This window comes from Corylus avellana, chromosome ca3, assembly GCF_901000735.1.
Source record: "Corylus avellana chromosome ca3, CavTom2PMs-1.0".
In the NCBI taxonomy this organism is placed as follows: domain Eukaryota; kingdom Viridiplantae; phylum Streptophyta; class Magnoliopsida; order Fagales; family Betulaceae; genus Corylus; species Corylus avellana.
The window spans coordinates 8,873,622-8,887,435 of NC_081543.1; the positions used below are offsets into that span (position 1 = coordinate 8,873,622).

The 13,814-nt window shown below is 36.1% G+C and overlaps 2 protein-coding genes across 2 annotated transcripts; one reads left to right on the forward strand and one right to left on the reverse strand.

Moving 5' to 3' along the window:
- The first annotated feature begins 1,285 nt into the window (after positions 1 to 1,285).
- LOC132174037 (uncharacterized) lies at positions 1,286 to 2,528 on the forward strand. The gene is made up of 3 exons (XM_059585751.1): positions 1,286 to 1,324; positions 1,636 to 1,889; positions 2,006 to 2,528. The coding sequence occupies exons 1-3, from the start codon at positions 1,286 to 1,288 to the stop codon at positions 2,526 to 2,528; spliced, it is 816 nt and encodes a 271-aa protein (XP_059441734.1).
- Positions 2,529 to 6,713: 4,185 nt separating this feature from the next.
- On the reverse strand, positions 6,714 to 9,205 carry LOC132175950 (probable aquaporin TIP-type). Its single transcript, XM_059588047.1, has 3 exons — positions 8,982 to 9,205; positions 8,081 to 8,331; positions 6,714 to 7,088 (listed from the first exon to the last, which is right to left on the reverse strand). Exons 1-3 carry the CDS (start codon positions 9,106 to 9,108, stop codon positions 6,714 to 6,716), a joined length of 753 nt encoding a protein of 250 aa, XP_059444030.1. The 5' UTR covers positions 9,109 to 9,205.
- Positions 9,206 to 13,814: the final 4,609 nt, after the last annotated feature.

Sequence of the window (13,814 nt, forward strand, 5' to 3'; positions counted from 1 at the left end):
CTGACGGGACGGTGCGGACGGTTTAGGGTCCCACTTCGTTTCAACCCATATGGACCATGTTGTGCTGTTCAAATCTGTCCGTTGGATCAAGAACCATGCCGCATGTCATAAATCTCAGCCCCTTGGACTGATATGAACAAGTATGTCGGCCTGCTTCCGTGTGAGTCTAAAAAAGAATAAAGTCCCACGTTATAGATATGCAACAAGTATAAATGATTAATATAGTATTGTTGGTTCAAACTTCAAACTCATGAGCTTAAATTTTTAAGTTGTGTGATGTCTTAACATACTATTAGGAGTGAAAATGTAAGCCAATAATAACCGCATGTGTATATGTAGATCACATATGCATACGGTTATTATTGGCTTACATTTTCACTCCTAATAGTATGTTAAGACATCACACAACTTAAAATATATATATATATATATATAAGTTTCAAATTTAAGGGTTGAACCATATATTTCTCTTGTTTAGAAGTTCGTTATTAATGAAAGTTATTATTTGTCATATTTTACTTATAATACAATTATCGTTATATTTAACATTAATTGATTCATGATTTGTACTTAGGGGTGTAAACGAGCTGAGCTTAAGCTAGCTTCTCTTGTTTAGGCTCGGCTTGTTTAAATTTTACTCGAGCTCGAGCCGAGCTTAAGGAGAAGCCAAAAAATCGAGCTCAAGCTCAAACTCATAATAAGTCAAGCCGACCCGATCTAGTTCATGAGTTGGCTCTTATATTTAATTTATTAATTTATTTTTTATTGTAAATTTAAACTTCAAGTACTCTTAAACAGCTCAAGAAGCTAGCTTGCATATGAGCATTTACTTAGTCTGTTTGGCGGAGTATAGAGCCCGAGTCAATAGGACTCAATACAGTAAGGCACTTGGTTTCGAAGAAAGAGGATATGCATAATTTTATAATAAAATGATGCTATTAGAAAAAAAGAAAAAGAAAAATCATCAATTTTTAATATTAATATGAAGAATTATGTGAATAACTACCAATTCGAGCTTTATACGAGGTTAGCTGAGTCGAGCCGAGCTAGCTTCATTTAATATTCGAGCTAGGATTCGTGTTCACAAAACGCTTCATTTAATATTCGAGTCGAGCACGAGCCGAGCCCAAGCTCGCTCGCGAGCGGCTTGCTCTCTTAACAACCCTATTTGTACTTATAGGGATGTTAATTTGGATTCATTGTGTGCTTTAAATTCGTTGCTATTAACATCCACTTATAAATGTGTTACATGCAATGGGTCGCAAGTTAGAATTTGGAAGGATAAATGGCTGCCCCGTCCCTCGACCTTTATGGTGCAATCGAGGTCAATTCTTTTGGACCCAAACACAACTGTGAAGGAGCTCATTGATGACAACACAAAATGGTGGAAGCCCCCCTTGCTGGAAAATTTATTTATCAAGGAGGATGTTCAACTCATTTTGTCTATGCCGGTTAGGGTCTCTTCGCAGGATGATGTGTGTATTTGGAGGGGAACAAATAATGGACTCTTCTAAGTGAAGAGTGCTTACTACATTCAAAGGGAGATGGAAGCATTAGGGGAAGCCGAGAGTTCTTCTAAAAGGGGGAAAAGCACAGTATGGAAACATCTGTGGGGTTTGAGAATTCCCAATGTAGAGAAGAATTTTCTCTGGCAAAAGTTTACCCACCCGTAAGAACTTGTACCGGCGGAAGATTATCGAAGACCCCTTGTGTCCTATTTGTGGTCTGGATGATGAAATTGCTCATCACATTCTCTGGCAGTGTCCTTCTGCTAGGGATGTGTGGTGTGCAAGCACTAAGAAATTGCAAAATAGTTCTTACTTTGGGATGGAATTCCTACAACTTGTTGAAGCTGTTTTTGAAAAATGTTCTATGGAGGAGATAATACAGTTTGTAGGAATTGCTAGGAGAATCTGGTTGAGGCGTAATGAAGTGGTGCATGGGGGTGCTTTTTTACATCCCAGTATATAAGGCCATTGAAGACTTCACTCTGGCGATGGGGTAGAATACTACGCAAGCCGAGGAAACATAGGTGGATTGCTCCCCTGGCAGGGTGGTTGAAGGTGAATTGTGACGCATCGGTGGGAAAGGCTAAAGGATGGCTGGGATATGGGGCATTGGTGCGTGATGATAAGGGGATGGTGATGGCGGCACAATGTAAAACACTATTGGGTAACCTTGATCCAATGCTAGCTAAAGTTGGAGCGGTTTTAATGGCCATCCAATTGTGTAAGACGTTGGGCTTCCATTCGGTGCACTTTGAAGGTGACTCACAAGTTGTGGTGGAGGGGGTCAATTCAATGGAGAGCGATTGGAGTAGGAAGGGATTAATGGTGGAGGATATTAAACATGAGCTCAAAGGTTTTCGTCAATGGCGGATGTCTTTTGTTCGTAGGGAAGGGAACCAAGCTGCACATGCTCTTTCTAAAATAGCCACAATGACGGAGGTAAACCAGATTTGGACTAATAAGTCTCCTAATTGTATTCAAGAAAGTATTCTGATGGAACATCATGCTCTATCTTCTTGATATTTATCTAATGAGAATGAGTTGATTATCTTTAAAAAATAAATAAATGTGATACATTTAGACTTAGGTCCCGTTTGGTTTGTAGAATAGACTCTTGGAGTAGAATAGTTATTTCTACGGAATAAGCATTCTTTTGTTTGGTAAGGGTCTATTTATAGGAATAGTTATTTACATGGGAATGACTAATCCCTTACACAAATGAATAGTTATTCCTCTAAAAAATGAGAGGAATGTTTATTTCCTAAATATAATACATTTTATCCTCAAAGGGTAGCTCAATCGATAGTGGACCACGCCTCATGAAGCGGAGGTTACTAGTTCGAATCCTCCTTCTCCCTTCCCTTGTGTGAACATGTCAAAAAAAAAAACAAAAAATGTAATACATTTTCTATAAATACCCATTTTATTTTATTTTAAATTTTTTAAAAAAGTACTTTAAAATAAATAAATAAAGTGGGTGCCCGCACCACCTCAATGGGTGGTTGGCCACCCACAAAAAAGGCTGGGGGTGGCTGCACCACCCCCAGACGTCTCGGGGGACCCCTGACACCCTTAGCCACCCCATATTTGTTTCAAGGGTGGCCACGGCCACCACCGATTTATTTGTTGTTTGTTTTAATATGAGTTAAAAAAAAATGGGGTTTTTAGTAATTTTGATTCAATTCAAGTTAAAGTATGTGTGTTGTTATCAAACTAAAGAATGACTATTTCATTCCACTTTCCTCTATTCCCAATAACAACTATTCCATTTTCTAATGGAATACGCATTTCACGAACTAAACGAGCCCTTAATTTATGTTTTGAATTTTGGATACTATATATATATATATATATATATATATATATATATGTCGGATTTGTACTTTAATGGCAAAATGATTAGCAAGTGTGATATGAATAATAATGTTCAACTATAAGTAATGCCTTTTTGTATTTACTAGCAGCATAAATTAAAACTCCAAGGCCCAAATGCTCATTATCTTATATGCAGATAGCGAATAATAACCGCAATAAATGCGCAGATGCGAATAGTAATTGCAACATGCGGATACCTAAAAGTGATAACCGCAGTATGCAAATGCGGATATTGCTAATAACTGCATCTGTATATGCATTTTCACCATTATATGCTATATTATGAGCTCACTAAAAGACTCCACAAAGTATCAATCTCTTTAAAACTTATTTCGTCTCACCCTTTTTTTTTTCTTTTTTTTTTAATGATTAATGCTATTTTTTTAATATTTTTATTCTTTTTTAATCATTTCAAAGTTGAAGTACCTTTTAAAATCACCATTGAATTAGAATTGATCTTAGATTTTGATCCAATTGTGCTTTTAAAAGTTGCATCAAACTTTAAGAGGATAAAAAATATTAAAATGATGATATCATATACCGAGAAGTATACACATCCCCTTAAACTACTACCCAATTGTCAATACTCTCAAAAATACCAATTGTGTCAATGTCCCCCAAGGCCAACAAAAAGACAAAAATAATCATTAAAGATTTTCAATAAAATAAAAATATCCTTACAAATTCGAATAAAATACTGAAAACTTTTAAAAATATGTTAAAAAAGGTTAAAAAACAACCTCTTGGTTTTTCATTTTATTTTTCTTTTTTGTTAACTTTTTTATATTTTTAGATTTTGTAGTTTTTTAATAATTTTATGAAGGGTGTTTTTGTTATTGGGGACATTAACATAATTGTTAGTTTGAGAGAATAGTTTGAGAAAGTAAAAAATATGTGTGCTTTCCCCTTTCTGTTTGTCTCGAAATAATTGAATAATTTTTTATATTATCTTTTGTAATCTATTTATTATTTAAGAAATTTTTAGAAGAGTTTTTTATTCAACAAAATATGTATTATTTATGAATTTTAGATACCTTAGGGATAGAATGAGTGTTTGTTTAAGTAGTAACTAAATCCACCGAATAATGGAGTCCATTCAACTTGTGGCTAGAATGAACTAACAAGCATCGATAAAGAATAATTATATATCATACTACTATCATATTATTATTTACTAAGCTAACGTCCCACTGCCAATTTATTATTAATTTTTTCTTTTCTTTTAATAGGGGCTAATCGATGGGTGGATTGGCCACACATCAACATAGTAATATAATTGTATAATATATTGAGATCACTTAGCCAAAAATTTATAAAAATGTCAATCATTCATGTGTAATGAATGGCTTGAAAATGTTTTCAAATGGTAACTACACCTTATAAAGCGGAAGTCAGTAGTTCGATTTTTTCTCCCCTCTTTTTCTCCCTAGAAATGCTAGAATTTAATAAAACCCCCACATTTTGCCCATCAAAATCCTAAGTGGCAAAGTGCACATGGCTCAAATTGATGTAAAATGGCACATGACTCAAGTTGATGGCAAAAGGCACTTTGCCACCTAGGCTTTTGATGGGCAAAATGTGGGGGTTTTTATGGAAAATGCTTTCTTGCATTCTACCCACCATCTCCCCACCATCTTTTCTTTTTTCTTTTTTCTTTTTTCTTTTTTCTTTTTTTTTTTAAATTGAAAAAAAAAAAAATCAAAATGCAAGTGAAGAGCTAGTGAGTAGATGGTGGGTAGAATGCATTGTAGCATTCCTCAGGGTTTTCTTAGATGAGAAATGTTTGGTTGCATTAAAAAGTCAATCTTCTGGCTATTTTAATCCTAAGTGGCATGACCATTTTAATTTTTTATTGTTTAAAATCTTTTAATTTTAAAATCAAAATTAAAATGATAACAAATTAATAAATAAAAAGGGGTGGTGGCCGGCCACCCCAGTTGAGCCTTGGGGGTGGTTTGGCCACCCCCCCAAGCCCCAAGGGTCAAAAAGAAAAAAAAAAAAAAATTATGAGTTTTGTGGGTTTGACCTGAACCACCCCAGGGGCTACTGGCATTGCCACCCCCCAGCGACGGCGTAGGGGTGGTTGAATACTCCCGGCCCTCGGGGTGGATCGGGCCACCCCCCAAAGGCTGGGGTCCCACCAAAAAAAAAATTAATGGTTTATGGGTCTTCGGGGGTCGAACCAACCCCCCAAAGGACCATGGGGGTGGCTTCAACCACTCCCAAGTGGTCGGTGGGGGTGGTCGAAGCCACTCCATGATCCTTAGGGGTGGATCGACCACCCGCAAGCGCCAAACCCACCAAACCTATAATTTTTTTTTTTTTTGGCCCTTTGGGGTGGTCAAACACCTCTGGGGTACAAGGAAGCCACCCCAGTGCTGGTGGGGGTGGTCGAAGCCACCCCCAACTGGCCCTTGGGGGTGGTTCAACCACCCCAAGGCTCAACTGGGGTGGTTGGCCACACCCCAACCACCCCTTTCTCTGTCTTTTTTTTTTTTTTTTAAAATCAAATGATTTTAAAAAAATAAAAATTTAAAATGGGGCCATGTAGGATTTATATGGTCTAAATATGGACTTTTTAATAAAACAAAGCATTTCTCTTATTAGATTCTAGCATATCTCTTTACTCCTCTTATGTGAAAAGAAAAAAAAAATTGGTTTGAGTCCAACCACCTCTTCACCTTAAGAGTTGATTGGCCAACCTCGTAAGCGGATTGGAGGTAGCCAAGCTAAACCATCCAAAAAAGCTAGGTTAAGTTTAACTTAACTCATTTAATTGATTCTAATTCGTTAATTTTACGTTAAGTTCATATCAAGTTTGTAGGTCGTGTAAAATATTGTTAACTCTACTCAATACTTGCCCTACTTGGAACTTGGAAGGCAAACATTCATGGTTTTTCACTTGTTTCTGGATTTGAACTCGTTCGGATATTCATGGCTTTCACTTGTTTCCGGAGTTTAATTTGTTTTGGCATTCATGTGAAAGTCCTCTGCTTTTGCTATTAATTAAAAAATAAAAAAATTCTCATTGCTCGATGATACTAAGAGAAGATCATTTAACAATATATACATAAATGACAAACAGAAAGTTGATTTGATTCATTATTCCCAATTTTATTAACATCTAATCCCCCCACATTTGGGCTCGTTTGCTAATATTTTTTAGGATTAGTATTATTATTATTTTTAGTAATAAAACAAAATATTAACAAACAATTTAATACATAAAATACTTATAAAACACTAAAAATCACTTTTACATTTATTTCACATAATAACTAAAAAGTTAAAAACACAATTTAAAAAGCATTACCAAACAAGAAGTCTTTTTTAAGCATAGTCTTGAGAGGGTGGGAGAGGTGCATAGGAGGCAATAAAAATGTCTCCATATACCAGGCCAGCCAACCCTCCCCCAACAAGGGGACCAACCCAGTAGATCCAATTTCCGGAGAAGTCTCCGGTTACGACGGCTGGGCCGAATGACCGGGCCGGGTTCATCGACCCGCCGCTAAATGGGCCAGCAGCCAGGATGTTGGCCCCCACAATGAACCCAATTGCAATAGGTGCAACTATACCGATGGAGCCCTTTTTGGGGTCAGCTGCCGTGGCATAGACGGTGTAGACAAGTGCAAAGGTTATGACAATCTCCATCACCACGCCTTCAACTGCACTCATTCCTGAAGCAACTCCATGTGTTGGGACGCTCTGCCAAATTCAAAGGTCACAAGCTGGCTTAGGCTTACCATAATTTGAAATTTAACCAACAAAAAAGATTTATCAACCATTTTTTTTTGTGAGTAATTATTAACCATTTATTAAATATAAACATTAAGAGTCAATTCGTTCTTTTTGGCTTTCAAAAAGTAATTTTTAGGTGGAGACTGAAGAACTAACATAAAATGATTTTTTTTTTTTTTTTTAAAAAAAAAAACATTTTATCTCTATTATTTGACAAAAATTAAGTTTCTATTTTTTAATGTGTTTTTTTTTTGGGATGGGGTTTATTTGAAAATCAAATTTAATCTTTACGTTTTCATGTGATTTCAATTTAGTTCTTAGGTTTTTAATTAGGTCTCTAGGTTTTCTTTTGGTTTCAAATAAGTCTCTCCGTCAACTACCCATTGTCCAATTAGTTAACTGTCAGACCAATCAGTTAATGTAACGTGACTTTTATTTGATATGTTAAGTGTTAACTATACGTGTCAAGTGGAACAAATACTTTAAATTATAAATATACCCTAAAATATTAAAAACAAATTTTTTATTTATGGTATATTTGTAATTTAAAGTGTTTGTGTCATGTGACATGTATAGTTGCCTCTTAAGGTGTCCAACGAGAGCCAAGTGACATTAATTGATTGGTTTAACGTGATATATTGTTAATTAATTGGATAGTAAGTGAACAGAGAGATGTATTCAAAATCAAATGAAAACTTAAGGATCTAATTGTTGAAATTGAAAATTTAGGGATCGAATTGAAATTGCACAAAAATCAGAGGATTCAATTTGATTTTTTTTTTTCCATTTTTGTTTTTTATTTGAAAAAATTTAATGATAATGATATAACATAAAAAAGATAACGTTTGTATTTTGTGTTATTTGTTTTAAAAAAAAAAAAACATAAACAAACAAACAAAGAGTTTAACAGACAGATAATTATTTGTAATAAAATATTATAATTTTGCCAAGAAATGTACCTCGCCATTAGTGACGAATTGAAGGAGGAGGCAAGCAACAATGGAGCCTAGGCATTGAGCAATCCAATAAAAAAAGCCAGTTAGGATGGTTATGTTGCCTCCCACGGCCAATCCAAATGTGACAGCTGGATTCAAATGGCCACCGGAGATGTTGGCCGCAATGGACACCCCCACAAAGAGTGCAAATGCATGGGCCACCGCCACCGCTACAAGGCCTGAGGGGTCCAACGCTGCATCCGATGTGAGCTTATCTACACGTACAGATCCAAGATAAGATTCCCGAGTTATCATTCTCATCCCCTTTTTGTTTTTTAGCATTTATTTTGAATTTTCTTATTTTCCGTAAATTCTCAATTCTCAATATATACACAACCTTTTACGTGTTTTAATTATTACGTGCATGTCATGACACAATTAATTTCTGGACATATTTTCTCTTATTTATATTTATAAATTTATCATGTGTCTCTCATGCTAAATAACCTATTTATATATATATATATATATATATATATATATATTTCTCAAGTGATAATATTACAGATGAGGAATGCTATCGCTCTTCTTAATACTACGTGGATATCATTTTCTAAAAAAAAAACAAAAAAAAAGCTTACCCTACTAGTATCTGATCATATATATATATATATTTTTAAATAATATCTACCTAAAATTTAAATAACACTATTATAAGAACATGCACTAAAAGAAAAAGCTTACCCTGCTAGTATCTGATCATATATATATATTTTTAAATAATATCTACCTAAAATTTAGAGAACACTATTATAAGAAGATGCACTAAAAGAAACGGTAACATTTCTCGTCAGGGACTGAGTTTGAAAACTATTTTCCGACCGGATTTGGTAGAAATTTGTGCCATGTTTTACGCACTACTTACCGTAAGCAATGGCGGAACCGACGCCTGCAAAGACGAAAAGAAGGGTGGCAATAAACTCAGACAAATAAGCCTTGAGAGACCCAACACTGAAAGACTCCCCAAAACGACCAAAAGCTAACTTCACCATTTCGCTCAAACAGAGACTGCTTAGTTATCTCAATACACACACACACATATATATATATATATATATATATAGAGAGAGAGAGAGAGAGAGAGAGAGAGAGAGAATGATGAAGAAAGGGCCATGGCCGGCACCGACCATGGGACCGGATGAATGGATGGGCGTGGTGCGATTGGGTTTTAGTGGCGCTGCCAACTGCCTTGTTTTGATAAACTATAGGCATTATGAGCGTAAGACAACCGACTTAACTTGTAATTAATGCCCACACAACAATTTAATAACAGCAGGGAGATAAGCATGTTCTTGTAGAATATTACCTAACATTCATTTAAGATGGATTGACATTAATTTTTAATTTTTAATTTCTAGAAATACAAAGAAAATGGCTATTGGGTTTGGGGGGGTGGGGGGAAGCGGAGTGACATTAATTAAAGATGGAATTCTGATATCTTTTTGTAAAAGAGTAATGATACATATTTACCTCATATCTTACTCTTATGTTATTAGGCCGGTTTGACAATGTCAAACTGCCTTTAAATCAACTTTTATTAAAAAATAAAATAAATTAAGAGATGATAAACATTGCTATATCAACCCGGTAGTATAAGAATGTGATAAAAGATAAGTGTTTAGAATTACTCTTTTCTGAAATGAGTAATTTTAAACACTCAACTCTCATTCCACTTAGTTGATGTGACGTGTCTATCAGTTCTTGAAATTTTTTTCTTTTTTAATAACAGCTGATAGGCACTTTCACATTAGCCTAGTGCAATGAGAGTGATGGAAATTGAGTATATAATAGCACTACTCTTCCCAAATACGATCCTCTTTATTTCAAATAAAATGGAGATGAGTCATTTCATGATTAGTATTAGATTTAACATATGTAATAGTATATATGTTGATATATGTTAGCATGTCATTGGAACCATATATATCATAAGATGCAAGCAAAAAAAAAATCTTAAAGATAACATTACAATAAAATTTGGCTGGGCTTCAAACTTCTCTAAGAAAATTATTTAGAACTATATAATTGTTGGGTAATGGATTGGCCACGAAACCACAACGGGATTACTTGCCTCATACAAACCCATCGATAAAAGGCCCAAGCCCAAGTTGTACCGGCCTGTCGAGGGTAAAACGGGAAATAACTATTACAAGAAGGGAAGCCACGTTCATTGAGAACGTGGTTTAGCTTATGGCACCAAACCGAGCCACGTGTAAGCACGCTTGAGCTAAGAGCGCCATGCACGTTCTGCACGAACGTGACCGAGCCACCAATAGACTCCATGATCCCATGATCAAGAGTAACCCACGATCCCATGATCCACCCCTCTAGCATTGCGCACAGTAGATCCTTGGGAACATGGGGCCGAGAATTCAGGGATGATAACCGCAATCGATGCCTATAAAAGAGAAGTTCCAACCAGGTCTTTGGTTAATCACACTCAAGCTATCTTGCTCTCAAAAACTCTGTGAGATCCTCAACTGACTTAGGCATCAGAGGTATCTCCCGTCGACACCTCTCGGCAAGCTCTTATCCTACGTGTCTTATTTTGCAAACTAGCATCACTCGAATTGCCGAATCATACCTCTCGGAAAACTGTCTCCCAAGCTAAACCTTCAAGCTGAACAACTGGGAACCTCTGTCAATCCGAATGGCTGGATTGCTTTGCTGGAGGATCACATGAAGTGCATGTCTAAGGACATGGAGACCATTCAAAAGCAGAAAGCAAATCTCATTTCTCGACTCCCACTAAGGAGGGATCGGGAGCGTGAGGAAAGATGCAAGGAGAAGCGGCTAGAAGATGATCGACAAAGCTCTGCTTGGGACCATGATGAGACCGTTGAAGGCGGTTCCTGACATGAAAGGGACCAGGAAACTCCCAATGTCAATGATGAAGTGAAGGACCTAAAGTTGAAGTATGCGGAGATGGCTCAGCAAATGGCTCAGGGAAGAGAAGACCGATCAATCGTAGATGACTTGATGCAAAACACTAATTTGCCATTTACTAATTGCGTGATGAGATTCCCTTTTCTCGAGAAGTTTAAGGTCCCACATGTTGTGAAAATTTTAATAACTCGCAAGTGCACGAATCGTTTGCAGTAAATGGTTGCAAGTACGAGGTCGATCTCACAGGGAATTGTATTTTTGAAAAACAATTATGTCTAAACTAATTTAATCATAACCTAGTTCCAAAAGAGACTTGATTTTGGGTTTTGCAAATAAAAGAGAAAACATAAACTAAATAAAGTAAATAATCAAAAGATAAAGTACTAAGGTTGTGGAGTTCACACTCACCAAATCATAGCAACATGTTTCATGTTCATCAATATTATCCAAAGTTTTCACAATAAAATCTTCGGTATGTTTTACTTTCGCTGAGTTAATCAAAACAATCCAATGTATCAATTATTTAACACAAATTACAAAAGAAATTCAATTTAATTTAAATCATCAAGTGTATCCGTAAATCACAAAAGATATCCAAATTAAATCAAAACATCAATTGTATCCGTAGAATAAATCACAAGGGATATCCAATTTTTTTTATGAATTAAAAACCAAGCAATCAATTGTATGAAATTATCTCAAATCATCAAATATATCATTAAATCACAAAAGATATCCAAGAATCATCTCAACAATTGATTTGAAGTAAAAAAAAATTGAAATATTAAAGCTCAATAAAATTGGATAATATTAACTTACATGAACACAATGTTGCTCTTCATTGATGAGGTTTCATCATCAACCTTAGTTGAGAATTTAGCTTCACATGACTATGAAAAATAAAATCTAAACCTAAGGAAAAACTAAATTAAAGGGGAAAAAAGTTGTGAAATTTCGGACTTGATTTCCAGCCTACATTTCTTGAGGCTTAGCAGTATATTTATGGAGGATTCTAAGGCTTAAAACCCTAAAAACGGTGTTGGTGCCAACCTGTCAGACGAGTGCGCTCGATCGCACTCGTGCATGCGTTCTTCCTTCTGCGGCCCAGCGCTCGCGTTGATGGAATGCTTGTGGGTGCAGGTGCGCTCGAGCGCAACCTTGTTGGGATTGAGCGCAAATGCACTCAAGCGCAAGATTGTGCGCTCGATCCTACTTCCTCAGATGGCTATTTTTCCAACTTTCTTCCATTTAGGAAAGGCAAATGTAGCCCAGTTTTGAACATTGCCTTGTACAAGCAAACTTTGTGTTTGTCCTCTTGGACAATCGCTCCATTCTGTCTTTCATCAAACCGAAGGTTCACCGATAACGAAATAAAGCATCTTCCTGTAACCCGACCTTCGTCGGTTGACTTAAGTGTCGACCGCTAAAGGGCCGGGTATGACTCGCCCATGCCATTAGAATCCGACCCGTGACCCATGAGGTAAAGAACACTCGGAATCAAAGACCGCGAAATGCAAGGATAACCACCTCGAATTAGTATGTGAGCAACACTCAACTAAAGAAAACGGAGGTAATCAAGAGCTGGACTACCTGAACCAACAAATTGTTCACAAACAGAGATTCAGTCAACTGAAACCCTAAAGAAGTGTGAAAATGGGGAAAAAAATGGCTAAGGACCCCTTTTATAAGGGCCTTGGAGGAGAAGCACTTGAGTGCACAAGGATGGTGGCACACACGCAAACCTAGGGTTGCCTCCCTAAAAAGCCCCAAAAACTCCCATCTTTCCACACTCGACCAATACCAATTTTAATAATAAAAATTGTAAAATATTTAAAATAGGTCAAACATCGAGGTATTACAAGATGAGACGCAGTATGAGACAACAAAGTAAGTTAGATGGCGAATAAGTCACATCATGAAATGCTTTAAGTTTACTTATTTTCAATAAGTACTTTACTTATTTTCAATAAGTACTTAAGGGTACAAGAGATAAATAATTGATTTTTTTTTTTTTATCTCATTTATGATGTTATGTTTAGAACTTTTAAATTTGACTTTTCCAATTCATGCATTTAATGTTCTTGATATGTCATGTGTGTTATATTTATGACATTTTTCGCCTCTAAGACTTATAGGTTAACAAATTGGATAATGATTTTCTACAATTTTTAAAATTATGTAAATTCAAGTCATTTCTTGCATTGGACAATTTGAAAAATGTTACCTATTAAAAATTTATCATGTTACTAATAAGAATTGAGTATATTTTCTATGGTTGTACATACGAGCGCTTATTAATCGCAACTAACTGCTAACCGTTGTCTAACTGCTATCCACATATGAGGATCTAGATAGCGGTTTTAGAGTATGCACATGGGTTTAGTAATTACTCTGATAAGTATCGAATGTTGCACATGCAAGTCCATTAACTTGTATATGTTAATTCCTTAGCATCGTTCTCTTTTTGATTTTGTATTGTTTTAGTGTTTTCAAGTTCTATATGAAGATGCAAGCAAATTTTATTGATTTTGGGTTGGAGACATGACTTTTTTGAGATTCTGAAGAAATGGGCTCGAGTACAAAACTGCATGTGAGCGTAAGTGAGCTCGAGCGCATCACAAGTGGGCTCGAGCACAAGTGAGCTTGAGCACATCAGCATTGGGCTCGAGGAAAATAAAGGTGCCTAGCGCGGGCAAAATCCACATAGCCAACAAGAGATCTTGGAGAGGGTCATAAGATTGATAAAATGCTTCCGTTCGAGTGGGAGTTGGTCCAATGTGGTGATGAATTCACACATAAGAGGGAGATTTTT